At 47.2% G+C, this 27,410-nt stretch overlaps 9 protein-coding genes across 9 annotated transcripts; 3 read left to right on the forward strand and 6 right to left on the reverse strand.

Annotated features, from left to right (window-relative positions):
• Window positions 1–622: 622 nt before the first annotated feature.
• Window positions 623–2,371, reverse strand: N7511_008287 (uncharacterized protein; the record flags this gene model as incomplete). The annotated part of the gene is made up of 3 exons (XM_057130664.1): window positions 623–1,506; window positions 1,762–2,030; window positions 2,106–2,371. The coding sequence occupies 3 exons, from the start codon at window positions 2,369–2,371 to the stop codon at window positions 623–625; spliced, it is 1,419 nt and encodes a 472-aa protein (XP_056982447.1).
• A 258-nt stretch (window positions 2,372–2,629) lies between these two features.
• N7511_008288 (uncharacterized protein) lies at window positions 2,630–5,437 on the forward strand (the record flags this gene model as incomplete). Its single annotated transcript, XM_057130665.1, has 1 exon — window positions 2,630–5,437. The coding sequence occupies one exon, from the start codon at window positions 2,630–2,632 to the stop codon at window positions 5,435–5,437; it is 2,808 nt and encodes a 935-aa protein (XP_056982448.1).
• A 309-nt stretch (window positions 5,438–5,746) lies between these two features.
• On the reverse strand, window positions 5,747–8,817 carry N7511_008289 (TPR repeat protein; the record flags this gene model as incomplete). The annotated part of the gene is made up of 3 exons (XM_057130666.1): window positions 5,747–7,296; window positions 7,355–7,972; window positions 8,190–8,817. The coding sequence occupies 3 exons, from the start codon at window positions 8,815–8,817 to the stop codon at window positions 5,747–5,749; spliced, it is 2,796 nt and encodes a 931-aa protein (XP_056982449.1).
• Window positions 8,818–10,330: 1,513 nt separating this feature from the next.
• On the reverse strand, window positions 10,331–11,236 carry N7511_008290 (aromatic alcohol reductase; the record flags this gene model as incomplete). Its single annotated transcript, XM_057130667.1, has 1 exon — window positions 10,331–11,236. One exon carries the CDS (start codon window positions 11,234–11,236, stop codon window positions 10,331–10,333), a length of 906 nt encoding a protein of 301 aa, XP_056982450.1.
• A 529-nt stretch (window positions 11,237–11,765) lies between these two features.
• N7511_008291 (MBL fold metallo-hydrolase) lies at window positions 11,766–12,635 on the forward strand (the record flags this gene model as incomplete). The annotated part of the gene is made up of 1 exon (XM_057130668.1): window positions 11,766–12,635. The coding sequence occupies one exon, from the start codon at window positions 11,766–11,768 to the stop codon at window positions 12,633–12,635; it is 870 nt and encodes a 289-aa protein (XP_056982451.1).
• Window positions 12,636–13,102: 467 nt separating this feature from the next.
• N7511_008292 (bZIP transcription factor) lies at window positions 13,103–14,232 on the forward strand (the record flags this gene model as incomplete). Its single annotated transcript, XM_057130669.1, has 2 exons — window positions 13,103–13,171; window positions 13,231–14,232. 2 exons carry the CDS (start codon window positions 13,103–13,105, stop codon window positions 14,230–14,232), a joined length of 1,071 nt encoding a protein of 356 aa, XP_056982452.1.
• Window positions 14,233–15,094: 862 nt separating this feature from the next.
• On the reverse strand, window positions 15,095–17,209 carry N7511_008293 (glutaminase family protein; the record flags this gene model as incomplete). Its single annotated transcript, XM_057130670.1, has 2 exons — window positions 15,095–17,019; window positions 17,071–17,209. 2 exons carry the CDS (start codon window positions 17,207–17,209, stop codon window positions 15,095–15,097), a joined length of 2,064 nt encoding a protein of 687 aa, XP_056982453.1.
• Window positions 17,210–20,145: 2,936 nt separating this feature from the next.
• On the reverse strand, window positions 20,146–20,823 carry N7511_008294 (transcription factor; the record flags this gene model as incomplete). The annotated part of the gene is made up of 1 exon (XM_057130671.1): window positions 20,146–20,823. One exon carries the CDS (start codon window positions 20,821–20,823, stop codon window positions 20,146–20,148), a length of 678 nt encoding a protein of 225 aa, XP_056982454.1.
• A 5,162-nt stretch (window positions 20,824–25,985) lies between these two features.
• On the reverse strand, window positions 25,986–26,942 carry N7511_008295 (uncharacterized protein; the record flags this gene model as incomplete). The annotated part of the gene is made up of 1 exon (XM_057130672.1): window positions 25,986–26,942. The coding sequence occupies one exon, from the start codon at window positions 26,940–26,942 to the stop codon at window positions 25,986–25,988; it is 957 nt and encodes a 318-aa protein (XP_056982455.1).
• Between the last annotated feature and the right edge of the window lie 468 nt (window positions 26,943–27,410).

Genomic DNA, 27,410 nt, shown 5'->3' on the forward strand with positions numbered 1-27,410 from the left:
TCGGGTTCGGGCCGCCTCGCGTTGGCCCACTACGTACGAGTCTTTGCCATACGCTGCAAAAGGCCTGTGCACAACAATGGCCGCTTCCTATGCCTATACATTCAGAAATGGCCGACAGCACGTAGAGGCCTGATTACTAGGGCGTTGGATAGATCACGGGCCCTTAAAGTTGGATTTGCGCTTCGTTTGATTTCGTCATTGTGCTTTAACGAAGGTTGATCTCCTATTCACCTTCGGATGACCAGCTCATCGTTCTTACCCTGACTGCATAACTTTGCAAGTCACAAGAAATGCCGACAATATGTTGAGGAAATCCCAACATAACGCTTGTGAAGCCGCATTGAGATGCACGGCGCGCATCTAGGACACTTGTCCGACCGATAATTCTAAGTGGATTGAAGCCACTGAATTTCTCATGCTCAGCGTGAGTGCTATGACGTCGAAGTAGCTAGAAACACCTTGTCATTTTACTTCTTTAAGCCCATCGAGAAAGATACCATGCCCGTACAATATCCCGTCTATCACCTTCAGCAAGAAACAAAATTAAGCAAATTGCTCAAGGAAGACGAGGTAACCCAGATTGGAGTGCAGTGCAGACAGGTAGCGAGTTCATGGATCATCATCATTCTAATTTCAGCACATCAATACTCTGAACTACCCCCTCGTAAAATTCCATCGTCAAGTTTGTATCTGTTTCTGTGAAGTCTCCCGAAAGACATTTGACAACTGCATCATGGTACGCAGGCCCCATGTGGTGCGGAAGCTTTCGATTCGCAATGTCAATATAGAGATTTCGGATCCCCCGAGGATTCATGATGGCACCATTTCTCAAGCGTGCCGTTGCATTCCGATAGATATCAGAGGCTGTCACCCATAACCCGATTTCCAAGAGAACCACTCCAAGACTGTATATGTCATGGTGTTTCTGAAAGCTGATAGTTGGAGTCCCTTGACGGTCAGGGTGCCGGTAGAGATTTCTCTCCAATACATCGTCAAACGTGTGCTGTGTTTCAGCACTCTCCGGCCGTGCAAACTCGAAGTCGACAAGATAACAATCTGTGGAGAGGCGTGCTGATGGCTCTCTCACGTCGTGGAAAAAGACAATAGACTGGCTGCTGATAGCCTTGTGGACCCATCCGTCTACATGGAAGGCAGACAATGCCGTGGCCACATACCGCGCAACCTGGAATCTTTGCGGTAGCGTCAGTCGTGACCTGCGACCGGGAGATTCGATGAGTGTCCACAAAGAAATGGGGTCACAATCATGAGCCCCGACGGGGAAATCGAACAGGAATGCGTATCGGCTTTGAGCCGGCTGGTAAATCAAGCCCCGAAGACTGAGTGTATGTAGCCCATCATGACCTGCGGACGATAAGAGACATGCGAGTTGATTTACTCGCTCTTTTGTGACGGGATCGGGAGCTGCTTCCACTGTATCTGTCTCTCCAGTGTACGTTTTAAATTCAACCAAGACCCTCTCTGAGTCCGGCTGTGGGCCCAGCGCAGCTTTGTCGATGTCAAGTAGTGTCGCTACACTTACACACGGTGACTCCACAGGTGCATATAAGAATAAATTGTGAAGTAAAAAGTCGCGTGTATCTGCGGTGGGACTGATCGTCAGGCGTCGAAGACGTGCATGCGGAGCCATGCCCACTCGATAGGAATGTTCGTTGGCAACCAGATTTTCTAGTATCAAAGAATTGTTATATCGAGGATGCAATGCTAGTATCAATGGAATTAACTCCTTTATTTTCTGTGTACCGGCCCGGAACTCGCAGAGAAACCGTTCGAATTTCCGTCGTTCGAACAGCGCCCACATCCAAGAGTCCCAGTTGGCCGTTGGCCGCGACGACAAGAGCCACCCGAAGCCATATTTGCGCCGCTCTCTTCCGGGAGGAGTTCGACTGGTCATATTAGGATTTAGATCGAGAGCAAATTCAATGACTTTGGAATTTGCTATAGAGGAATGAAGATACGGAGAATACGTCCTGTATTCGTCGTCCTGCACGGCAGCGACTTTGGCATAATCGCTGCATTTCAATCGCAGTTTCTCCAATATAGAATGAACTCTTTGTAACCATGCCTATCTCAAATGAAAAACAAACGAGTTGTCAGTAGTCAAATCCTCATAAGAACGGTTATTCTGGCGAACCGAGTTCAGGTTTCCATTCATGAGCAGTCCATCATTCATGATTATTATCTGCCCAAAACTTTGCAGATAAAGCAGCTCATGTAAAAAATCTTCTTCCAGATTTTCTCGCTCTGTCTTGCTATGCTTGACGGAGGAAAAGGTCCGATGAATAAATTTCGAGATCAGGTAAAGCTCTTTGAATGTTGTGAGGACCGATAGCCCTAGGCTCACCGCATCCATGCTGCTGCTTTCCTTGAGCAGGGAAGAATAAATCGACCCAGCTCTCAAGAAAGAGGAGAAAAGTAGCAACCATGCCTCGTTCCTCACGTGGCACACTATGATTGGCATCGAGCAGTTGCGGCGCATAAGCAGATACCGAAGCGGGGTACCACGCAATTGCCAGGATTCCATAGTTGGAATTGTCAGATATGTCATGCAGTGGTTTTACCTTGAGAGACTCCCCGGTACACCTCGCAAACTCTGGAATAAGTCTATAAGATGGACTGTGGTAGTCAGCCGGATATCACCAGTACCCGACAGCCCCAAGCCTTCTCCAGTCTGAGCCGTCTCTTCAGCCAGCCTAGTACTCTAGAGAGAGTTGCTCAAGATAGTCAAGGGTACACCGGTATCAGCAGATTAGAAGAATTCGCAGCATTCTCTGATCCCATCCTTGTCCTGAGTAATTTGATGGACACGTTGCGAGAACATCGCATTCCCGGACCACGGTTGCTGCGGTTGAAGAGAGAATTCAATGTTCCATTAGGACATGGTGCACAGTCGGAAATCTTCGGGTTTGACTGTTCCGTTTTAACAGTCTCCGGGCTGGATGCTTGGGATGGACGGCTTCCTACAGTAATCCGCAAGCTAAATACTATCGCCGTAAAGCGCTCGCGAGTTGTAGTATCAGGGAAGAAAGGGATCACTAACAACACTTCGACGAGTTCGGAAGAGTTCGTTTTTCAATGCGCCGCGGCCCATCGAGAAATCGACGTCTTGTGTCATCAACCCCTCCGCAAGCACCCAAATATAGTTCGCTTGGTCGCCTGGGGTTTGTGTCTGGATAGCCTTGAAGATAGTGATGATGAAGTCCCCCGAGTTCCTCTACTCATTCTCGAAAGAGCTTCCTGTAGTTTGGCAGCCTTTCTCGGGAATAAGTTCATGTACAGACGCTACTTCGACTTTTATGATGTCTGTGAACTCTTGCTAGATATTGGACATGGTCTGGAAGCAATTCATCAACATGGATTTGCTCATGGAGATCTAAAACCGGACAATATTCTTCTATTCGAGAAGTACGGTGAATGGTCTGCCAAACTATGTGACTTTGGCCTCTCCACTAGCGATGCATCTTACTCCAATGGAAAAATGGAGTATCGAGGCACACCTGGGTGGCGCGCACCAGAATTCCACCGTCAGAGCTGGGCACCGCTGGATTTACGTGGCCACCAACGATGTGATGTTTTTGCATTTGGACTTGTGGTGTGGAGTACATTCACACATGGGCGCGCACCTCTTCAACCGCACATGGAGAGTATTGGAGACGCACTTCAGCAAGCGACAATAGATCTCACGGCCCACCGTGGACTTTCAATTCAACAATGTGATAGAATTGTTGTTACGCTCCAAAGTGCCCTAATGAAAGATCCGGAAGCACGACAGAACCGCCCCTGGAGGTACTTGGATGCAATAGCCTACAAGCGAGTTGGAAAACAGGTCAGATTATGGCGATCACTTGTCAAGAAGACTCGAAAAATGCGTTATGCTGTGCGGGATTACCAAATTCCGTCCATAAATCTGCTTCGCTCGTCTTTGAAGCCGCTGAACTGGCAGCAATACGGTATCTTCTGGGGCAGTCTATGGAAAGGCAAAGAGATCGAAGAGGACAGACTTCTCCCGCCAGAAATTAATTCTCAGTTAAGCACATTGTTTGAAAGGTTAGGGTTGTCATTTATGGACAGCACCGACCCGGAAGCTGTTTCTCAGATGAAGCACAGCCGTCAGCCGTGTATGAGTTTATCCAAGCTATGTATGATCTATGATGGCCTTCTTGAGTGTATTCAAACGCGAGACGAGGTGCGGCTATACGCCTTCGCAAGGCTTCGGAGTCGCCTTCCCGTGTGCTGTTGGCGACAACTAGTGATGCCAGTCAATGTCATCGATCGCTACATTCAGGGTCCTCATCAATTTGTCACCCTTGCTTGGCTATGCCGCGGGGAAGTCGGGGCTTGTGAGCTCAATGATCCAGAATACACAGAGAGTATAATTCGCTGTGTTCTACAACCACCGCAGAACTTCAGTTATTTTGCTGTTCGTCGTGATCAACTATCAACACAGCAGCGTTCAAACCATTTCATGGTTCTTCTAGAGCACGGCATCAGAATTGAACATGTCGGAAAGCCGGATGGATTGACAGCTTTCCTCCGATATCTACAACTCTCAAATCAGTTCTCGCGGAGTGGCTATGGCAACCTATCCGTCATTGACATTTGCATCAACTTCAAACGTATAGCACAAAAGCAATGCATCCAGGCCAGTACGAGATTCTACATGACAGGAGCATTGCCTGATAGGGAAGAAAGCACGACTGGATACTCCAATACGGCACTTCATGATAGTGTAATTGCAGGCAACTATTTAGCTGTGGAAACTCTGGTTCGATCTGGTTTCGTCGTCAATGCATTGAATGGCGAGAGCAAAACTGCGCTGTATCTCGCGCTTCAGCAGCAAAAGAACCAGCAAGAGCAAAAGATGTTGAGTCGGACTTCTGAGCAGCCAGATTCCACAGCTCTGTTTCGGATAATTGCCCTACTGCGCCAGAATAGCGGCTATGAGATTGAAATGACGACCCTTGCCTGGAAAGGCAAAGATATGCCCTTGGGGTGGCAAAGGCTGCCTTTAGTGCCCTTAGTGCCTAACAGCTCAGTCGGGTCAATCGATGTTTATCACGACATCTTGTCTGAATCATTCACTTTCCATCTTCCAAAGTTCTCCATATTTGAGGATCGACGCTTGGCACTCGGTATGCGACGTTTCTCAACTTATGGACAAACATACTACCTGGATCTCTTTCGCTTCATCTCTCCATCTCACGCCGAGCTTGTGACCGAGAATTTGATTTCGGAAATAGAGATCTATGATGATGTATGGTTCCAAAGTGAGCCATCTTTAGCCGGCGTGGCCTTTTCGTTAGAGCCAAGGACATCATTGACGAAAAGGAATCTCGCATCCGTGAGGCGAAAACGCCAACAGATCCATAGAAGAAAATTCTCTCTGCGGTGGATTATTGATTATTTGAAGCTTTCATAGTCGCCCCATCAGACCCCGATAGTCAAGATTACTCACCCAGCACAACTTCTGCAAGCCTCACGCCTCGACTGGAAGGGCGGTTAATTGCGGACTCCTGAGCTGTGGTCTATGCTGTACGTAGTCCATGTACAACCTCTGCGTATCAAATGCCGTTTCAGGCCTTTCACCCACGATCATAAAATATACTTAGAGCTAATAACTTAGAATGTGCTTATGTCCATCTAGATGGTCGGAATGATCCATAGCGAGTTTATTCTGCTATGCATTAATGAATGATCTCTCCACACCTGTGCGGCAGACTGATTGGGGTTAAATCCTCCCTCCTTGACCTTGAGCCTGACTTATCCGCTCTTCTCGCAGTGCGGCCCTGTCCAACATCTGCTCTGCCTCCACCAGGTAACCTTGTTTGCGATAGACCTCCCCGAGATGCTTGACGCTAAGCAGAGTCGATGCGTGGTTGTTGCCCAGGACCCTTTCCCTCCCCTCAACTGCTCTGCGGTACATCTGTAGTGCGTAATCAAGTTTTCCTTGTGCGCAATACAAGTCCCCCATATTGTGGACAGCAAGCAGCGTGGAGGTGTGATATGCTCCTAAGGCTGTCTCGTACCCTCTCAGCGTGCGCAAATACATCTTTTCCGCTTCTTCTAATTTGCCCTGGTCCAAATACACGTTCCCAAGGTTGTTGACAGTCAACAGGGTGGACACATGATCTGCCTCTCCAGCCTTCTCAGCCCCGACGAGCACTCGCATGTACATTCTCTCAGCGTCGTCGAGTTTGCCTTGAGAACGGTAGAGAATACCGATGTTATGAACAGTGAGAAGGGTCAAGGGGTGGTCGACCCCCAAGGATTCCTCAGATCCAGCCAGTGCCAAGTTATACATATTCTCTGCATCATCTAGCCTGTCCTGCTCGCGGTAGACATCGCCAAGGTTATGCGCGGTGTCGAGCGTGGATGGATGCTTTTTGCCTAGGGTTTTCTCCTTCCTCGCCAGCGCCCGGAGATGCATCTTTTCTGAATCACTAAACCTGCACTGGTCCAGATAAAGATTTCCAAAGTCATTCATTACTCGTAGAGTAGAGGCATGGTCTGACCCGTGAGCTTCTTCGCAACCCGCCAATACTCGCACGTACATCTGCTCCGCAGCAGCAAGTTGCATTTGATCTTTGAGGAGCTGCGCGAGACGCTGGGCGATCTCCAATCGATTGAGGGACATTGCTGAAAGCAGATCACTCCGGAGGAATCGAGGATGGACCAGCCGGGATGCATGCACAGCCAGCCGCGAGTAGGAAACGTTGCCCAGGAAATCCTCCCCTACCTGAGTCATGGATCTGTCCACACAATCAAAGACATACCAGTAGTTCCGGGAATTGATGTTCTTGTTCAATGTTGCTAACGTCCAGTCATGGACACAGTTGTGCATACTCCATGATTGTAACAGGGGGTGGACTTCTAGGAAATAGTATTCGGTCAGGGTTCTCATGACCCCGTCAAATGTGATGTCACTTTCGATTATCTCATAAATCCAGTCAGGGGTGGAAGAAACACCGGCTGCGCCGGTATGTAGGAGTCCATACCATAGGGTTCTGTTTCCAAAGTAGGCTAATAGTCCAAGAAGTTTTGCTGCTTCTGGGTCGTTCTTCTCTAATAGAACGTACGACAAGTCCCAGGTTGTATACAGGGTGAGCTTTTCGTATTCTCGAAGCTGCGTGGGCCGCCGAGGGTCAATATTCCATCTTTCTTCGTACTCTTGGAGATATCGTTCAAACGTGAAGATACTCCGTTGCAGATAGGTTCCGGCAGTGGCCAGGGCGAGCGGAAGACCGGCGAGTCTCTCAGCAAGGCGCTTGGCACAAGGATCTGACCACAAGAACGTCAGTGAATTAATTTCCATAGTCAAAAAAATTAGGGTAATTACCGGACAGAGTGTCCTGCCGCTTAGATCGGCTCTGGAGGATAGCGAGGCTGTCCTCTATATTTTGAAACGGTCCGACCTCAATACTACTCCCAGTGAGCAGATCGCGCCTCCTGGTGGTGATGATTATCTCCCCATGTGACGCAGGAGGAAAATATGGGTCAATCTTGAATTGATCTGGGTCATTATAGTTGTCAAAGATCAAGAGCCATCCGGTATTCCGGGCATCGGATAGCCACTGATGAACTCGCGACACGATATCCTTGTCTTTGAGGGCTTCCGGCTCCTGTATGTCAAAAATAAGATTTGCGATCAATAGAAAGCTATTCTTCATTGCGGCTTCGGACGCAACGTCGAACCAAAAGACCGAGGTGTACGAGGGTTGATGAGGAGATTCGGCGTATGCGAGCGCAAGCTGCGTTTTGCCAATACCGCCGATGCCACTGAGCAGCAGACGCCGCTGAGCTAAATTTTGACTCGAATCTGTATGGAAGGCTTTCTCTATCTCGGCAAGCTCTGATTCGCGGCCAAAAAAGAGGTTAGACGCGAGATGGGGCGCTTGACCAAGGCAAACGCCAGCGGGTTTTTGGAAGCTGAAATCGGCCTTCTGTCTAAGGGTCACTGCGGAAGCAATTTCAGTTAGCTACAGTCGCCTACGAGATGAAAGGTTACAAGATAAAATCAAGGTAGAAATAAATGAAAAGCCTCATCATAACGTGAGCATGTGTCTGGGGAATACGTGGACACGGCATGCACCATGGCCAAGCCACTGACCCCCGGAATGATGAATGACAGGAGTATCATTGTCGGCAGAAAAAGGCTAGGGATCAAGGCGTACCAGAATTGAAGTATTGAGCCCCAACCTCCGCGTTATTATTGATCTGCTGCCCACTGCCCTTGTTGACGTTGTTTGTCTGCGATCCTCCACCGCTGTTGAAAACCAGCGCGGAGTTTCGTTCGTCATGCGGTGTTGAACTTTGAAGTAATTTCATTTCCTCGATCAAAGTTGCCAGTTGAGAATATTTCTCACGTCTCTCCGAAGTGGAGCTGATCGCACAGCTGTTGAGAATGAGCTGAACGTCTTTCGTGAGGGCAATCATCAGATCTTCGACCTTATTTTCCTGGCCAAGGCGTCGGATTACTTTTGCATATCGCTTCTGCCAAGTTTCACCATCACCCGGAAGGACCTTTTCAAAAATCTGCCGCAGGTTTTGGGCTTTCTCATCGCAGGCGTCGATAATCTTCTCCAAAGCGTCACTGGCGTCCGAGGACATCGAATCCCGCTCAGGTTCGATTTCATTCTTACACCTTCGGAGGATGTCTAAAATGATGGGAAGCTGACGTCGAGATGCCAGGAATGTCTCTGGGAGTCGTGTGTCATTTTGGGCACCGTCGTAGATCTTGATCAAGACATCTAGAATGGTAATGATGGCAGATATTCCACCAATAACTTCCAAGCCCAACATTGTGAGCTAAAAGAAAGACTGGCAGTTGAAATGGAGAATGTCAGATATTAGAACGGATGATAACCTCCGCCTCTAGGACGCAGTATGATCAGGGGACAGAAGAGTGGCTGAGGCGGAGGCTGAGGTGTTTAAATGCACACTTCATAGATACCTGGGCACTACCAGGCTCCTAGCGCACGTGTGCCCAAACGTGTACCTATCAGAGTCCCTTACTTCATAGGTCACTAGACACTTCTTACCCCGCGCTCAGAGAAAGGTGGTAAGCGCTCAGCCTCGCAGGAATTAAGAGAAATGACTCATCAACAGTTTCCTAACGAATACGCCCAAGGCCACGTGAGCTGCCGCTCTCTGAATGCTTCCATCCACATCATTGATGCTCTAAGTTACCAGATACGACTTGGCGTAAGCAACAAACTGCCACAGTGGATTCCCGGGATCGACGGCGGGGAACGCCTCATACTCCACTCGGCATAGGCCTCCACTGCGTCCCGGTATCATTGGACAAGTTGTCCATCCTCTGGATCGAGAATTAAGCGATATCACCCGGATATCTGCGTGGTATGTTGCATCAGTCGTAGCATAGCCATCTCATGTGTACCCTGTCTAGTTTTGTATCCGTTCCGTTGGGATTGATCAATCGTGAGTTAGGAATGGATTGGATTTCGATACAAAAGGGGATATTATTTTACTGGCATTCAACTAATTTCTATCGGCTTTCAGATGGAGCGCGCTTTGGAGCATAGCAACCTATACTCGCCCCTTAAATTTAGGCTAAATAGTGAGAGATCTAGTCAAAATTGTATATTGAGAAACCAAACGATCCACTATGTTGCTTGAGGGTTTAGTATGACCCAAAGAATTGGTGTTCAGTAAGAGTTACTACTCAAAAAATAATGGGATTGGCAAAGAATTTCAAAATTACGCAAGATGAGCTATCTCCGGTAGCAAAATCATCCGCAAACTGGGTTCGGGTGAAGCACCCCACCCGGAGCGAAGGAGAAAGAATGGCTGGCTTGGGCTTTATCATGGATAAAGTCTTGTCATTTCTGCCTTTCGTCCTTAACCACCTATTTTTTGAAGACGTCGAAGCTTACTCGAGTTTTGATTTTGCTCTGCGGATATTTTCCCCACGAATGGTATCTCCGGGAGGCAATCAATCATCATGCTGGGTGTGGGCGCACGCATGGCGACAGTAAGCTGTGGAATGAGTAGGGAAGAATGGTGGCTTGTATGAGCCAGCAGATGATTTTATGAGTCCCGGTAAATATTGTCAAGATAGGACCACTATAATTAGACTCATTTGCTTTTATGGTCCGACATTTCCTTACTTTGGACACACAAATTGAAGAGAAGATTTCACTGCTAGTAATAACACTGCATTTCAAGGTAATCCAGAAGAGTATTTTAGGAGTCCGAGCACCGGCCCCGGGACGATATAGACCCTAGTCGAACCAAAACTATAGCAGGCAAATATACAGACTATATGACAAGATATCATCGAGCACAAAACCGATTACTTTGCCGCCACATATTTATTCAGGAACTCAGTCACATCCTCCTGCGGCAGTCCAAGCTTCTCATTCCAAAGTCCCTTGGTGGAAGAATACTGCGCCAGATGCCCTTTGCCATAGACGGCTCCCGCAATCATGTCCAACACTCCTAGGGCTTGCCCTTCCTTCACCTTTGCTGCTCCGCCGTTCCACAGCTCGTCGACAGTTCCCTCAGACGTTGTGAACTTTTCGCCGGTGACTTGTTCAAGAGTTTTGAGAACCTCGTTTTGAGTGGTAGTGAAGCTATTGACATAGACATATTGGTTCTGAGTGAGCTTCGGGTATACCAAGCACTTTGCCAGCGCCTTTCCGACCTGATCGATGTTTGTGGCTTCAAAAGAAATATTACCACCATCAAAAATGGTCGCCGTGCGAGCGGGAATATTCCAACCTGCGAAGCCGGGGATATTCAAGCCCCAGTCGAACATGCAGCCAGTGATAACGGCTGTCCAGGAGATCTTGTCCTCCTGGGATTTCAGGTAGTCGAGAGTGTCGATTTTGTCCACTAGGAACGGGATGTACGTCGATGCAGAGGGATCTGAGCTATCGATGCCGAATTCGGAGGGACAAAAGACTTTCACTCCAGCTGCAATGGCCGCATCAATGAGGGACTTTTGAGATGATAGCGCACCTCCGGGTGCAACGCTAGACATGGTGCTGATGACAGCGTCTTGGCCTTTGAAAGCCTCAACTAGCGAGGCCTCGGAGTAATCGGATTTGACGTGCTTTACACCCTCCGGGAAGTCAGCCTTGGATGACTCCCGAGTCATGCCAGTGACCTGGAAGTTTTCCTCCAGCAAAGCCTTGATGGCTGCTCTACCGATATTGCCACTGGCGCCAATGACCAGAACATGCTTGATTTCAGCCATGAGAAAGTTGTGTGCAAGGATTGCTCCGAAGTGAGACTTGAGGAGGGGATTGGTGGCACTGGAATATCTGCTGGGTTGAGCTCTTTTATATTCGAGTTCGGAATCACTTATCGTGAAGATTAGGAAGCTGCTTCCTAGGTTCTGTGGATGATTAATGCCTGTTAAAGTCCGAGAAATGCTGACAATTAAAGCCATCTGGTTTTCTGATGAGAAGACTCCTAATGTTGGCGGGAATTATTGATGAGAGATCGGCTATTACTGATTACTGAACACCAGACTAGAGATCTGGTGACGAATCACGGGAAGCCGACAACCCTGGAACTACCTACCATTATTCCGGTTATATGCTACCTCATGAAAACATTCATAACCTTGGAATGTTATGATCAGTAATTCAAATTCAACCCGGTTAAGTATTTAAACAAATTCCATGCCTCTCGACCCCACGGCATTATGAATGCCAGACGAGGGATAAAACTCCGCACAGTACGACAGACACCGATCTTACATCCCATTCAACCAACCTACCATGGCAAGCAGCTTAGATCTTCAAGTGGATGTATACGTGGCCCCTCCTATTCCGACGACTTCAGGATCTGATGACCCAACCAAACAATGGTGGTCACCAATCTCCTGTACGTTAATCCATGGGCCCACGTCTGCAGTTCTAGTGGACACTCCTATTTCCATTAAGCAGACCGAAGCGCTGGCAGCCTGGATCAAGCAGACCGCCCCTGGAAAACAGTTGAAATACATTTACACGACACACGCGCACGGGGATCATTACTTCGGCAATCCGGTCATCCTAAAGCACTTCCCGGAGGCTACCAGCGTCACGACATCTCTGGTAGCCACAGGTATCAGAGATACATTGGCTTCAGCAATTCCGAGATGGAAAGGGTGGTTCCCTAACGGGCAGATCCTCTCAGAAGGGCACATCATTCCTGACTCTCTTCCAGAAACTGGAGAGTTTTCGATCGACGGACATAGCCTTTTTGGTATCAACGTCGCTCACTCCGACACCGACGCCTCATCCTTTCTGCATGTGCCTGACCTGAAGCTCGTCGTCGCCGGTGACATTGTCTACGGGGACTGCTTCCAGTTCCTTGCCGAGGCCAAGACGGCGGACAAGAGGAAAGATTGGCTAGATGCGCTCGATCAGATAGCTGCTCTGGAGCCTAATATCGTCGTCCCGGGACATAAGCGGGCGACACAGGTCGATGGGCCCTATCTGATCGAGGCGACCAAGGGGTATATTGTTGCATTTGAAGAGGAGCTGGAGCGGCTGGGAGATGTCGATAAAGTCGAACAGGCCATGACGAAGCGTTATCCACAGAGATGGAATCGGTTTATCCTGGAGATGAGCTGCAAGAGTTCGGTCGCTGCTCTCAAACTTTAGATTTTCGTGTACATTAATTCCGTGATTAATGACTTGAAAATTTTGATTGGTATTTTACTCAGTGCTGTAGAAACTGACAGTATGTAGAAAGAAGATCGGCAGTTATGGGGGAACACGGATCACGGGGCCCCGAGGACCGAGACCGAGCATTAAGATTAGAAAACACATTCCAGCCGCTATCCTCGTATGGGGCGATTCGGAAGTGGATTGCCAAGTCGCTCATCGAGATCGACACAGCCAGACTGACTGTCCTGACCGCAATGTCAGAATTGACCAAGGTGCCGAAGCAGACCTGTGGTAAGATTAATGATTACTGAACACGAGCCGAGGTGGAAACGATCCCCATTCGGGAGCCAATGAAGCACGTCAGTGGCTAGTCTAGTGCCTCTTGATCTCCAACTTCCTTATTCTTTCTTTTCAATTTACAGTTCAACAACCATCACGCAAAGTTATCGTTATCTTCCAATATGCCCTCCCAGAAAAAGCGTGGTCGACCACGAAAAGACAACGATGATCCAGCAGAGCCGCAAGAAGAGGTACATGTTCTTTTCGCGGACCCAAATTGAAGCCTGTGAGCTCATTGATTTGAATACAGCGGCGTCGGAAACAGATCCGCCTAGCACAGCGTGCGTACCGGGAGCGGGAAAAAGGTGTCCTTTCACAGCATGAGATACGAATTGCGCAGTTGGAGACGTCAATCAAGCAAATGAACAGGGCCATTTCATCGTTCGGCGAGCAGTTGGCAAAGAGCCGAGTCCTGGCATCCCACACCAACCTCCAAGATCAGCTGCTCAAGACCGTCGCGACATGCAAGTCCATTATTGAACACAGTGGGCTAGCAACAGAAGAGGGACAGCTCACTCCGTCCACGGAAAATGATGAATCCCCCCTGTCGCAAGCAGAGCTGGGGAGAATCTCTAATCCAAGCCCATCAGTTCAACTTCAGGGGCGACAGAGATACCCGTCACTTATTTCATCCCCCTTGGTTGACATCTCCCTTCAGGATTTCTCGTCGCCCCTGGGCCACGGATCGTCTCTCTTGTTCGATAATGTGACTACCACAACGATGCCCACTGTAGATCTATCGCTATTCATCCGCCAGCTACGTATTGCAAGTATGTACCACGCGTTCTTCTCGCTGCGCGATTCCTCTCAAAAGCTGGACGATCTACGAAAGAAGTTCCGATTCCTGTTTAGCATACTGAGTCGCGAAGATCTGACTTCATACTTTGAGGCCGGGCTAGTTGCTAAGATCCACCCAGAACGCATGCTAGAGTGGGAAGAGCTTCCTTTTTTCCATGTAGGCGGTGCAGGATCGCATTTTCTCCAGTCGTCGCGCTCTCTATACGAAAACAAATACCCGGTCAGAGAAGATCCGCTCTCCGAGTTTCCTTCGGATATTCAAGACGAAATGGATGGGAGGTGGTACGATATTAAGGACCTCGAAGGGTTTATCCAAGAGCGTGGGGTTCAGCTGCTGGCAGACTCACCCACGGTGTCGAGACAGGGTTTAACGAATCCAACCGCCGTCAGTGCCTCTGGTCTGATCAAAGGTATTTTTCCTTCGTTTATACGTGGTTTCAAGAGTGATTTCTGACCTCTGGCAGCTCTGGTGAGAAGTTGTATCTGTCTCGGTCGGTCACCTGGGTGGCGACCACTTGATGTTGAAATGGCACTTCAAATGTCTCGACTGGAGACTTGAGGAGAATTACAGCTTCATAATTCTTCAGTAGTGTATATGGGTGACTAGCTATGCAGTACTATAAAAGGTGGTCTCCACCAGGTTGAACGGTGAAGTCCAGGCACCTCTCTTTTTGGTCTACAAAGACTAATTTGAAATTACCAAACAGAGCAAGAAAACTATAGTGACTCACTTGCCACGGCTCATTTGACCGGTACTCAAAGCTTGTGCCTCTTCTTACCCAAGGCAAACTTCTCGCACTGAGCCTGTGGAACCTGCTCTGCCAACCTTCTCAGCCCACCAAGAAACTCTTTTGCTGTCTGATCATCAAACTCCCGATTACCAGGCTCTCGAATAAGCTTCTTACTCTCCAAGATGCTCGAGCCGACCAGGTAATCACCAACACAAGACTCCAACTCAGCAAGCACCAGCTGTGGAATCCCTTTCCATCATCTTGTTCACAAGCCCAGTATACAGCAACTCCACGGTGGTGATTCTGCAGCTGAACAGCAAGGCCTCTTTTGCCTTGCTAATTTCTAACCACTGCACAAAGGCAACACTAGCACCGCCCTCTGTCACTAATGCAAGAGCCAAGAACAGTGTCTTTTCACTCATTTACTCTATTTGATCTACCAATAAACTAGAAATATTCTATTTTAGCACCAAATGAGAGTGAAGGTCGTGAAGACAAGTCCCAACGGAATGTATTTCATGAATATCTTGACTCTATTGCACAAAAACCACATGATTTGAGCGCAAGCACAAGAACCAGAACATCTCACGAGTCCCAGATATTAGCACCTCCCAACGCAGCCAGCGCAAAATGACTCCCAAGGGTCGGCCTTGCACGGAAAGAATATGAATCACCAGCAACATACTGCCCACTATTCGTCACCCAGTAACGATCTGAAAAGGGCGCTGAATTCAAACCGTTGGACACATAAGCATGCAAATCCTTGATAAATATCTCCCGCGTCGATCCAGTCACAGTCGCAGCAACAAACGACTGCCAATTCGTTTGGCCCCAGCCGATCGCGCCATCAAGCGGTACGCCCGCTCCTTGCCGGACGGTTGGGTAGAAAGCCGCGGTGGCGTTGTAGGCTTCCGTTGGGAAAATGTTTAGATTGAAGAGGAGGTCAGGATAGTGGTTGTAGACGAGGAACCAGGGTGCGATGCCGTACTGAATTAAGAATCGGGTTCCGGCGGCGTCTGTACCCAGGTGATCTGTCCAGATTTTGTCGGCGAATGTTTTGCCTGCTGTTGTGTAATTTGCTTGGTCAGTTAATGCGCCGTAGATTGCGAGGCCTACGGCTGCTTTGACGGCGAGGTTGGTCTGGTTGGCTAGTTCGCCTAGGGCGTCGTTCAGCGACAGTTGAGCGCTCGGGTAGAGACCATTTTTGTAAAGGTATTCTGCGTATTGGGAGAGTTGAGACGCGTAGGTTGTTGCTAGGTCTGTTTTCCCAGTTGCTAGTTGGTAGGCGTAGGTCAGGATTATTATGTTGCCACTTTCTTCGATGGGCATTTCTTCGCCGTCTGCTGGATGGCCTGTTGCGTTTGGGTAGCTGGCGCCTATCTCGTGGACTGCGTAATCTTTGGTGTAGGCGTTGCTCCCGGTGTATTGGAGGATGGGGTCGAGGAGAAGCTTCAGGTAGTCTGGGCTGAGGATATAGAAGATTGGGAAGGTTGCGAAGATCACGTCTACGGTGTTGATATTGCCATCGCTGGAGATCTCTTTGATAAACGCACGCGTTGTATCTGTATCGAGGGATTCGTTCGGGATTGTGATTTCAATCCCACCGTAGACCTGGCGAGTGGACAGTGCCAGGATATCCGAGTAGTTCGATCCATAACTCGAGACTCCTGTCGACTGAACCAACTTGTCAAATGTGACTGATTCCTCATTCGCATCAGGGTAGTCATCGAGGAAGTAAGAGACTGCGTCCACAGTATTCGCGTGAGTTGCGCGGTAGTAACCCGTCTGGGCATCACCCAGGAAATTAATCGACTCCTCGCGTACATGGCCGACGGCAAAGGTCACAGCCACTTCCTTGGCTGTTTTCCCAAGATCATGAGCGAAACCGACCACCCCGTTGGCAGTCCACTCAGCGTGTGTGCCGGACAGAGTTCCATTCGAGATGAAACTTTGGCGTACCACGGCAGACGGCCCCGAAGCCGTGGAGAGAGAAGCCCCGCTTGCAGGGCGGGTGGCGTAGACGGCACTTCCCCACAACGCTTGGCCATTGCTGTTCTCCGAGTATGTGGACGCATCTGCGCCTTGGATTTGGAATACGCCAGTCGTGCTCTTAGTCGAATAGCTCCAACTCACATCGCTGGATTGACCAGCCCAGCTGTGATCAAGATCAGAATAAATTTGAACTGAGCTGGAGCCACCCGCAGCGACCGTCACAGTCAAATACGAGAAAGGCAGTGATTGACGCAGATAGTTCTTAGGCGAAACTGGAGAGAAAAAGTCCAGTGTAAACGTTCGAGATCCAGCTTGCACCGTAAAGGTGGAATGCGTCGAGGTGTAAGTTGCCTCGGTGACAGTACCGGATTTGGTTCCGCTCAGTGGTACCTGAACCCCAAACAAATTGTACGCGACGCCATCCACACGCGCCGTGACCGACCAGATCAGATCATTACCTGCCCAAAACTGCGCTCTGCTGGATGGAAGTGATGCGACTGAGTTTCCGGGGATCCATGCTGCCGATCATGTCAATGAGATTCCGGGGATGATCAACGATCAGGACGCACCAGATAGATAAGGGCTCCGCACAGCCAGCGGGTACGATGGAGGCTTAATCGGGGAATATGTGATGGCCTCACTGGATGGTAGCGAGGATAGCACGACAAAGACTGCCGTCAGGGCGGACTGGGGGTTGAACCAGCGCATCTTGTGTCAACCAGGTACACACGCGCTTTCGACACTTTCGTAGCAGACCGAAGATCGAGACTCGAAGAAAGGGATGGATTTTCCTTGCCCTTGTGCGGGCAAGGGTGTCAAATACCCCCGAGAATGCATCTCGCGTGGCATCACAACATGTCCAGTATGCCTTGCGTGAGCGCCCTAATGCACACCACTTCCCGCCTTTTCATCATCTGAAGTGCGGAGACTGCATCGCAGTTCAGACTTGGTCTACAGGCACGCCATCTGGTAATATGATGAGGATCTGCTCTCCAATCAGGTGCTTTGCATAGTCGATAGGCGAGAGCCGACTTCGGTATGGGGTCATGGGGCTTATGGATTGCACCCTGGAGCTAACCTCAAGTACAACGTCAAAGCGCAGCTTAAATTTGAGTGATTTGACGACTTCCAAATCAGCATGTAGCTCATGCGATTGCTTGCTGAGTCTATGCCATGTATTGGTGCTCCGCAACCCTGAATCTAGAACAGTAGCATGCTGAGAAAATGGGGGCGGACCCACGTTACCCAATGTGAAAAAAGAAAAATCGTCTTTCTTACAACTAAACTCTGCTGACTTCGTGTTTCTACTCCCATTTTTTCAACCTCTCTTCTTTCTCGTCATAATTATCAAAAATTCATAATTGAAGCGAAAGTCCATTCCGGCCCTCCTTTAGAGCGACTCATGAAAAGCACACATCAGACCACCCTTTAGGGCGTATATTAAACCCCCTTGGGTTCTATAGACATACAATCTTATATGACATATTTCTGCCTCTTAGGACGTATCTGCTAACCCGTGTTAGACACGGTTGTATTTTGGCATCTTTCCTTCAAGCTACGTCATGTTCACCTAGGCTGTATGAGGTAGAATCAAGAAGAGCATTCCAGTTTACATGCGGTTTGATCGTATTTTATCTTGGACACTCAAGATACGTAATTAACTAAGGAATCCATAGGACCCTCGGGTACCCTGGGTACGTTTCACCCTACACCCTTGACAAAAATTAACTTCTCTATGGGCTGCTAGGCGAGAATTGATGAATGATCCGATTCATTGAAACGCTAAAAGTTCGACATATTTGGTTAGGTGAAAAAAGAGGTGAAAAAAGTGGTGAAATATAATACCAAAAATACGCTGATTCTAACGCTAATGTTGTTGGAACCACTACCAACTAGGGCTGTTAAGGACCTAATAACGAAGATACAAACATATATTGAAATGGGATAGCGCGATGGCAGTCTGGTCAAAACAGACGGGTCGACAATAGCAGTAGGAGCATAGGCAAACCTAACAAGAGGTAGAGCTATAGGAAAGGAGAGCACATAGGGATGGTCTGAAGAGAAGAATGTGTCTGTCTTGTTCTACGTAGAGTAGAGAGGTCTTAAATAACGTGATTCACTACCGAGCTGCGCACACAACCGAGCTGCGCAGCCCGGAACACATAGTAAATGCAATAAATTACAACTTGATATCTCAACAACATTAGTTCATAGCAATCTTTCCTTATGCAATATATATTCTCAATATAGTAATCAACACTTTCAGCCTAGTATTAGGATTTTCTAATGCTTGATTCTCAGGATATATGCATATTACGCTTTTGTGTACGTAATTTTCGATATTTTTTGTAATCATCACCACCCGGCTTGTTAACATCCTCAAAATGTTAAAATAGTATTAGTGACTCTTATCGGTAGCTATCGGTAAGTGATGAGGTAGAACAGATATATGGTTATGAAAATCTAGGTGTTGATACATGTTAAAAGGTTACGATGCAAGTTGGAATGATGACCGGTACGACCGTACAATATAGATAATCTAACAATAGATTACCGAGGTGTTTAAGTCTGGAGATTCTCATTTGTGTGAGAATCTCCTTATATACCAAAAAACTCTGCCTTCAGCTAGTCCTAATTAGATTTCCCAGGTGATGAATCACTACGGTTGCCATCATGGCTCATTCATGGCATAAACCATGGCCGGCCACCATAAATCTCAACAATTGAGATATAAGCCTGATATAGCGTATATAATAAGAACAATATATATTGTTAAAAGGATAGTCTAAAGGCTAGTTCTACGAATCAGCGTGGGCTTGCTATTTACAATCTATGTTCATATGATGTCGTCATCTTCGTAAATAACATTATATATCCGACCGTCGATAGGGTTACTTTCTAGATCGACAAAGAGGAAATTATCACAATCAAAGCCAAGAGAGGCATCCTATTTGCTATTGCTAAGTGATATAAGGTCTACGTGTTAGACGCTAGCGGGGTCGCTATCTTCCTTAGACAATATGCCTTTACCGGGAAGGTCTCTTCGCTGGAATACGGACGGTTAGGAGTCATAGGGCCGGTATTTCTGGCTCGCGATCGGGACTGGATTGACGCACCAGGACTATCGAGGCCAACCATAGGCGTTACCGTACATGCTTATCAACACCGTCTTGTCAGCTATACTTTGAATACGTAATGAGGTTGGAAGAGGCATACATACGGATCATCGTCGAGAACGCGAAAGCCATGGTCAAATGCGGCTCGAATGAACCAGGGATGGATATAATATAAAACTAGTAGACATGGAGACCTAGGGGTAGCTGAGAAGAAAAGGTAGTCTGCATTGCTAGACTAGGGCCGAGATTCCTTATATACATAAGGTGGCTTAGTTACACTGCTATCTGCGCAGCACAGTAGGTGTGCCTAAGCAGTTATAAAGTTCATATGTCGTTGTCACAATTGGATTTACAGGGAGGATAGAGGTCAATCAATTTCACCACCTATTCACCTAATACGTGCCCAAGATAATACAAGTATATTAAGCAAGCAGTTGTCAACGTGGTACTGCGTGCACATAGCATGGAATGAAATTACTCTCCAAAACTCCAAGTTCCCAACAAGACTAGTAAGCCTTGAATTTTTATTTAACCACTGGTATCATGAAGTTCCTCCACCTTCGTGACATCTTTAACGAACGTAGCGCCGTACTCTTTCATGATTTGTATCTTCTCATCCATATTCATCGCGAACCTTATTCTCCCAAAATCTTTTGGACGTTGCCTGTCACTCTTAAATCTCAACACCCACACACCCACGCCATCCGTTGGCCAACCAAACACCAGCACCGTTTCTTCCTCCTCTGTCAAAAACCTTGTACCCGACTGCGCCTCCAGCATATCCTCCTTACTTAGCCACCAAGTAGGACCAGTCCGTCGCAATAGATTACAGAATCTGTCTTCTTCATCGGCACTGGGTGAGCGCTGTGATGCATAAGAACGGGGGAGTGATAAGAAGAGCAGGTCGAGAAGGTCAGCTTCTTTAATGAGAACCCCGCCAGAGGACGGGTAGCCGTAGACCATACATACTCCGACGCCAAACTCGGTCCGATCAGTCGTTGATAGAGGAGGGAGCCTGGAGCACGAGGTCCAGTTGTCTGGTACGACCCAGTCGTCAGGTATGTCGCCCATGGCTGTTCGTCGATTGAAATAATTCGAGATAAGATTGGTATTGATGGGGAATAAGCGGCCAATGGTCTGATGGCAGAGAGTCGATAGAAAGGCTGAGACAATGGTGACGAACATGATACTGATGCTAAGCCTCATGTTTCAGTCAGGTTACAAGCAGGGAAAGGCCGTAGCTCATAAGTGCGCTCTTTCCACCAGTTGACTACTTAAAGGATATATAGGAATCGGGAGAAAATCCCCGCCTTCGACTTGAACTGATTAAGCAGGGGCCTTGGCATGTGCAGGAGCAGGTGTCGTTCTGCCGAGGATTACCGCTAAACGGTCATGATGCCCTCGGCGTTCGTTACCGTAATGTGTACATGCAATGGAGTCACAAATCTTGAAAAGTATTTGACCTAGAGTACTTAGCAAAGGGCCCACTTTTAATTTACTACCAGAGCAGAATCATTAGTCATCAAATAGTCAGTTTGTCACCATTGACATTTGATGACATGAAATACGCCACGAGTAGATAAATCTGTCCCGGAGAGGGCTTCATATCTATCACTTCTAGTGTGGTAAGAGCCTATATACTGAGTATTTGATATCATATAGCTGATAAACGTACATGTTGTAATGGGAGAATTGCCTACTGCATAAAGTAGCGGTCTACGGACGACTCAGGCCTGTGTGATATATTGAGACCTCTCTACGCATAGTGAGCAAGATAGACACATTCTTGTCTTCAGATGTTACCTATCTGTTCTCTTTTCCTACAGTCCTACCGGAGATCTTGTTGGGTTTTGCCCATGCTCACATTACTAGTATCGACCTGTTTGCTTGACCAGACTGCGGCGTCCCCATTCCAATGGATAACTGCGGATGTAGTCGAATGAGGACCAATATAGATTCATTTTGCCAGTATCTGGAAGCTCCTACCAAGCATATAGGACTGTTAATGGTTGTGACCTCGGATAATTATTATGAAACTAGAGTTTTACGAGATCAAAAGTGGGCTTAGATAGTCATTGAAGAAGCTAAAGAATAGAGAAACTAAAAAATAAGAAGCATTGTCATTCATGCCAATCAGTAACGCTCAAATTGAGACTACATAGGTCTCTAAGGCCTGAAGGACTTTCTTTATCCGACTGATCTCCTTCTTCGAAGCATCCCCCCCGATCTTGGCTAACAATGTCTTATTAGGAAGCTTTCCATATTTAATATGGATTGACTTTCTCATATATAGAAACTTGATGCCGTGTACACGGTTGCAGAGTAGACGTAGAGCTACCCGTAGGTATTTCTCGTCGGATGGGTCTATCAGTGACCACACTTTTCTAGCAGGAAGAGTTACAAGCGCTATTCTATACCTAGTAATATCGTTAGGCTACTCCTCCTCGGCAAACTCTTCTACCCAAGTCAACTCCTTTTCAATTACCTACTAAATCTTAAGGGTCACCTAATATATTATATCAATATTAGGCAAAACAAGAAACAAAACAAGATTCAATAAAAGAATAAGAATATAGAGAAACATATAAAGAGAACTTGAAATAAGAAAAAGAGACGTAACTGAAGTTATAAACACAAGTAAAACACGGTATAAGAACTCTAACACAAGTTTGAATAGAAAAACAATACATGAAAACACCATACATAAGAATTCTATGAAGACTCTAAAACAAATAAACATATAAAAAGGAATAAGATAACAGAAATTATAGAACATTAAAGAATTCCTCCGAAGAGCAAAGAAATACAGAAAAACATGGAAAAATTACGAACACAGGAAAATGCATGACAACCGCATTCAGGAAAACTGTATCTAGGAATCCAAGAAAACCTCAAAATACAACAATAAGAATACAACCTTCGGGTTCCTACGAATACAGCAATATAAGCCAAATATAACAAATAAGCCGAATTCATCAAAAAAGAAGAACAGAGAGATTTAACTTAAATTGAGCAGGATTATCCAGCAAAAGATAATATTAATCTAATCATTGAAATGGGAGATGCTCGATGGCAGTCTGGTCAAAACAGACGGGTCGACAAATGGTGGCAAGAAAACCCAACAACAAGTCAGGTCTGTGAGCTCTACACAGATGACGCCAATCAGGGATAATCAGATGCTATATCAAGGAGCATGATGATCATAAATCTTGAATCAGGAAATGAGTGGCATTATTGTATCTGTCTATCATTCGCTACAGTTGTAGATTGCCCATATTCCTTCCTCGAGGATATCAGTGTCTGAGGCACTAGTTGCATCGCAGACTTTCCTACCTGCCGAGCATTGCGGAACTACTCATGAGTATTTGGTGATACTCGACGCACCACGTTCACTAAGAACTTGGATATAGTCTAGATCACTGTTAGTCACTAATATGAATGAATCTATATAGTGAGATACTTACTCGACACGCTGTACCAGCCAGCTGAGATTCTTGCGGCCGACTCCGCCTACTGAAAGTGATTAATACCCGATCGCAGGCTTCGTGAAGATACGGACCATGTCGGAACGCTCCTGATTACCGAGCTGGGAGTCAAAGACGCACGTGTTAATTAGAAAGAGCTGGAGCACGATTTCGATCATCTAAGCGTAAATAGGAGTCGACTCTCCCACTAACAGCTTCTGGTGGGATTTCCCCTTTTTGTTCAAGGGTTCGATGATATTTGCTAGTATGATTTGATGTATGATCAAGCACAATGTTGGAGAGCCCTGCACAAGGTATTCGATCAACTGCTGTGCAGTCCTCGGGCGGGGATTAGCATCCTCCCCGCGAACGAGCTGGTAGAACGCGTATCTAGAGAACCCATCGTCTCTCCATTTTTGGAGCTGCTTAACATTTGTATTCTGCTCCATAGAGAGCATAGCCCTGTGCAATCGAGCTAACTTGGTGGAAAAGCACGCGACTGAGAGGTTTCGCAATGGTATAGCCGATCCAATAAAATCCCTTTTCTGCAGCTCGACTGTTGTTGCTGTGCCCTGTTAAAAGTTATGATGAAGTAGGGAATGATGACGGATACGAAGGTATAATATAGATAATCTTTTGATAGATTACCGAGTTCTCTAAGTCTAAAGATTCCCTTTTATAAGAATCTCCTGATATACTAGAAAACTCTGCCTTAAGCTAGTCCTAATTAGATTTCCTAGGTGATGAATTAATCCGGTTACCGTCATAGCTCATTTATGGCATAAACCATGCCGGCTACCATGAACCTTAACATCTTGGTTCTCTCTCAGTTCTCTCTCAGTTCTCTCTCAGTTCTCTCTCAGTTCTCTCTCAGTTCTCTCTCAGCCACTATCTTGACTTTGGAAGACCATTCCGAGAAATCATTCCTAAAGTTGCTAGGGCTGCAAGGGACTGCTTTTCGTCCAATATCGAGGGATGAGCTACATCAGGTTCAGCGACGTCATCTTGGACGAAATGCACAAGCTCAGGTAACAATGTAAGCTCCGGGTATTGTTCCCTAGAAGTCTCGTCCCACACGTTGAACTGAACTGTTAGAAGAAACTGGGAATAGATCGGGTTCCGCAATTCTTCGAGTATTGTACTCCAACTCTCGACATTTAGATTGAGATCCACTTGATTCTTATCTCCCTTTCTAGTCAGCTTCATGAGAGCTACTGTAAATCGTAGCGGAGGGCATGGAAAAATATCCATAAGCATTTGCGTGAGTTGATCTTTGTAACTGAATAGCCTCGGATCGTGAGTTGGTCTTGATCGGTTTAAGCTAGGCATATCCTCCACCTTCAGCTTTCTCAGCTCTGAAATCAATTGGTCTGTACCCTCAGTGGGTAGCTCCTGGTCCCACGTAATCCTCATTTCCAGGGGAGGTAGTTTTGGCTGTTTAGCCGGTCGTTCCAGCACGTGATCAGCAAGCTGATCTTGAGTAACTGGCCCACTTTTGACTACTCTCATAAATGAGGGAATCATCCCCTCCAAAATATCCATCTTATGCGCAATGACAGCCATAATAGCAAATGGGGAAACCCAGCAGGATTTCCCCACTTGGTTTCCCTCAGTACTTTTGTTAGACCGGCGTTTTGGCTTGCCAGTTTTTTGAATATTATTCAAAAAGTGTCGGAGTAACTGGAAGCATCGATTGAGTACCTCCATTCTGGTTTTATTCTCATATGGACCCAGCAGCGGGAGAACGCGTGGAAAGATCACCACTTCCTCGAGGACGGCCTTCCCGAAAACAGTATGAAACTTGGTGGTAGCTCGGTGAAATTCCAATAGGTTTTGCTCTTTCTTATGAGTACCCATCTTCAATATGTTATGTTCTAGCTCTAGAGTGCTCTAGAAACAGTGCGCATATTTGCCATCTTTTTCACCTCAGGAGAGTATTGGTCATCGTCAGCCTCGTGGATTTGCTCGCCTGCCTGATAACCCCACCCGCACCAAAGCAAATATTCTTCACTCTGTAGCCAGAAGAAGACTAGCAATACAAGTAGCTATAAGTCCTCTACGAAGAAAATATAAGGATTGAAGTATTCATATACGCTAATAGCGTATCTCGACGCTATAACCCCTAACCCGGAGGGATCAGAGGGCGTTAGGGTAACTTTTTTAGGATTTCTCGCGACATAACAGTAGTTTCGGATAGTGGTCGGAAGATATTATAGAGCCTATTTTCTCCTTTACTAAAGGTTGATTTACCCTTTTCCGTACTCGGGAGGTTCCCTATAGTACACATCTCGAGCCGCATCATGCGGATCTACGTGGACTTGAGCGGGCGTTACAAATGTAGCATGGCCTGCCTGATCAACGTAGCTTCGACCCCTATGGTACTGCTCACGGATATATAATGTTGTCGTATAAGCAAATAATCGAATCGTTGCTATCCAGGCTAACTGCAGAACCTACTGGATCAGAATGTCTGGGTCCCTTGGTTGGCCAAAAATGGCTGGATGCAGAGTGTTGGCAAGGTACAAAAACCGGCAACGGTGACTAGTAAGAGTCAACTCGATCTTCGGTGTTATGATCCCGTTGACCAAGGTTGTGAAGGTAATGACGAGGTGAGATTCGACAATTGGTTGCCCCGATACAGCAGGGTCTCTGTTGAATATGTGTTGAATGAGTTAAGGTAGAGAACTAGCAACCGATGCTAGTCGACGTTCGAGACAATCATGGTTAATGAACAACTGAACACATCTTCTTGACACTGGCCTCTTTATTCAACAAATCGGGCTGTCAATAGGGCTTCGCTATTCACACCACCGCCAATTTTCAATACATTTTTTTGTTCATGAGATGAGATTGAATTGAATCAAATATCAAAATAATATAAAAGAAGTCCAAAGATATTAAGTATTACACGTTCTGCATGACACCCGGACAAACACTCTCCAGGATCGCCGACAACTCTCCCCACAACCGTTCCCGAGCCTGGCGTCCCTCATCACTTCGCACAAAGGGCGAAAGCGCTGTGTTCTCCACATACCCATCACTCATATAAGCACCATGGCTTTCCAGTCCAGCAGCAGCTCCAGCCACAAGGGTTCGTGAGCCAACCTCAGTGCTCCGAGCCAGAACCATCTTCATCAACATGAGGCGCATTCCAGCATCCCGTCCAAGCTGTGAGTGACAGAGACCAGGATTGATCATATTGATTGTAACCTCTGATCCACGAACCCGACCGGCGAGTTCTTGCACGAGCAGCACCTCGAGCAGCTTCGATAAGGGGTAACGCTCGTTCATTTTCGCCTTTGTTTCGTCACTGACTTCTTTCATCGGCGCATCCTCCTTCCATTCAGGGAAGTCGACCCAGGCATGAACTTCACTGACTACGAATGTCAAGCGGGGTGTGCGAGTCGGGATCAGCTTCCGGGTAGCCTTGAGTTTGGGTAGAAGGAGAAGGCCGAGGAGAAGGGTACTGATTACGTTGACGGTGACGGACCGCTCATAGCCTTCGGCGATGGAGAACTCCGCTGTTGCAATGGCAGCATTCAAGATGGCGACATCCAAGCAGGGAAGTTTCGAGATACGCTCGCTGAATGCGATAACGGATGCGTAGGAGGATAGGTCTATCTCCCAGACTTCAACCACACCTGTGCGTCCTGTAAATTTTTCGATATCTTCCTTAGCAGCTGTGCCTGCCTCCACGTTGCGCACACCGAGGATGACTCGTGCGGCGCCCAAACGCGTGATATGGCGTGCAGCTTCAAACCCTAAGCCGACATTTGCCCCGGTGACTAGGACTGTCTGGCCCTCGAAGGACTGGGCGGGGTAGGGAGGAGTAACGAATAATTGTGAGTATAAGAATCCCATGATGAACACGTGCAGAGAGAAATGATCAAACGAGGGAGTGAATTGTTTCTTAAATATGAATGACTCTGCCAAACGTCATGATGGTGCGGAGATTATTGGCATAACTCCGTCCGGCCGTCGATCCACTGTAAAGCCGTCAAAAGCCGTGTTGAAGTCCGAAATCGTTTAATTCCGCACAGAAACGACGAGTTTCGGCTTCTATTGGACGCATTTGGTCCACATCTGGACTATCAAGGGATGCAGATTGGCATACCTGGGGCTGCAGGCAGTGAGTTATACGCGTTGGCCCCACTTTAACAGGGGCCTCGGAGGGAAACATATACTTTTCTTTGCGCGAATCGACCTTCTACAATTTCAGCGTATTCAGGCTACTCACGGCCATCAAAATAATAGCAGATTCTATTGGACTCTTTCTTCCCGAATTCTTCCATCGCATAAGTCGTCCTGTCGTCATTCCCCCACAGACAT

This window comes from Penicillium nucicola, assembly GCF_028828085.1.
Source record: "Penicillium nucicola strain IBT 29836 chromosome Unknown utg000008l, whole genome shotgun sequence".
NCBI lineage: Eukaryota > Fungi > Ascomycota > Eurotiomycetes > Eurotiales > Aspergillaceae > Penicillium > Penicillium nucicola.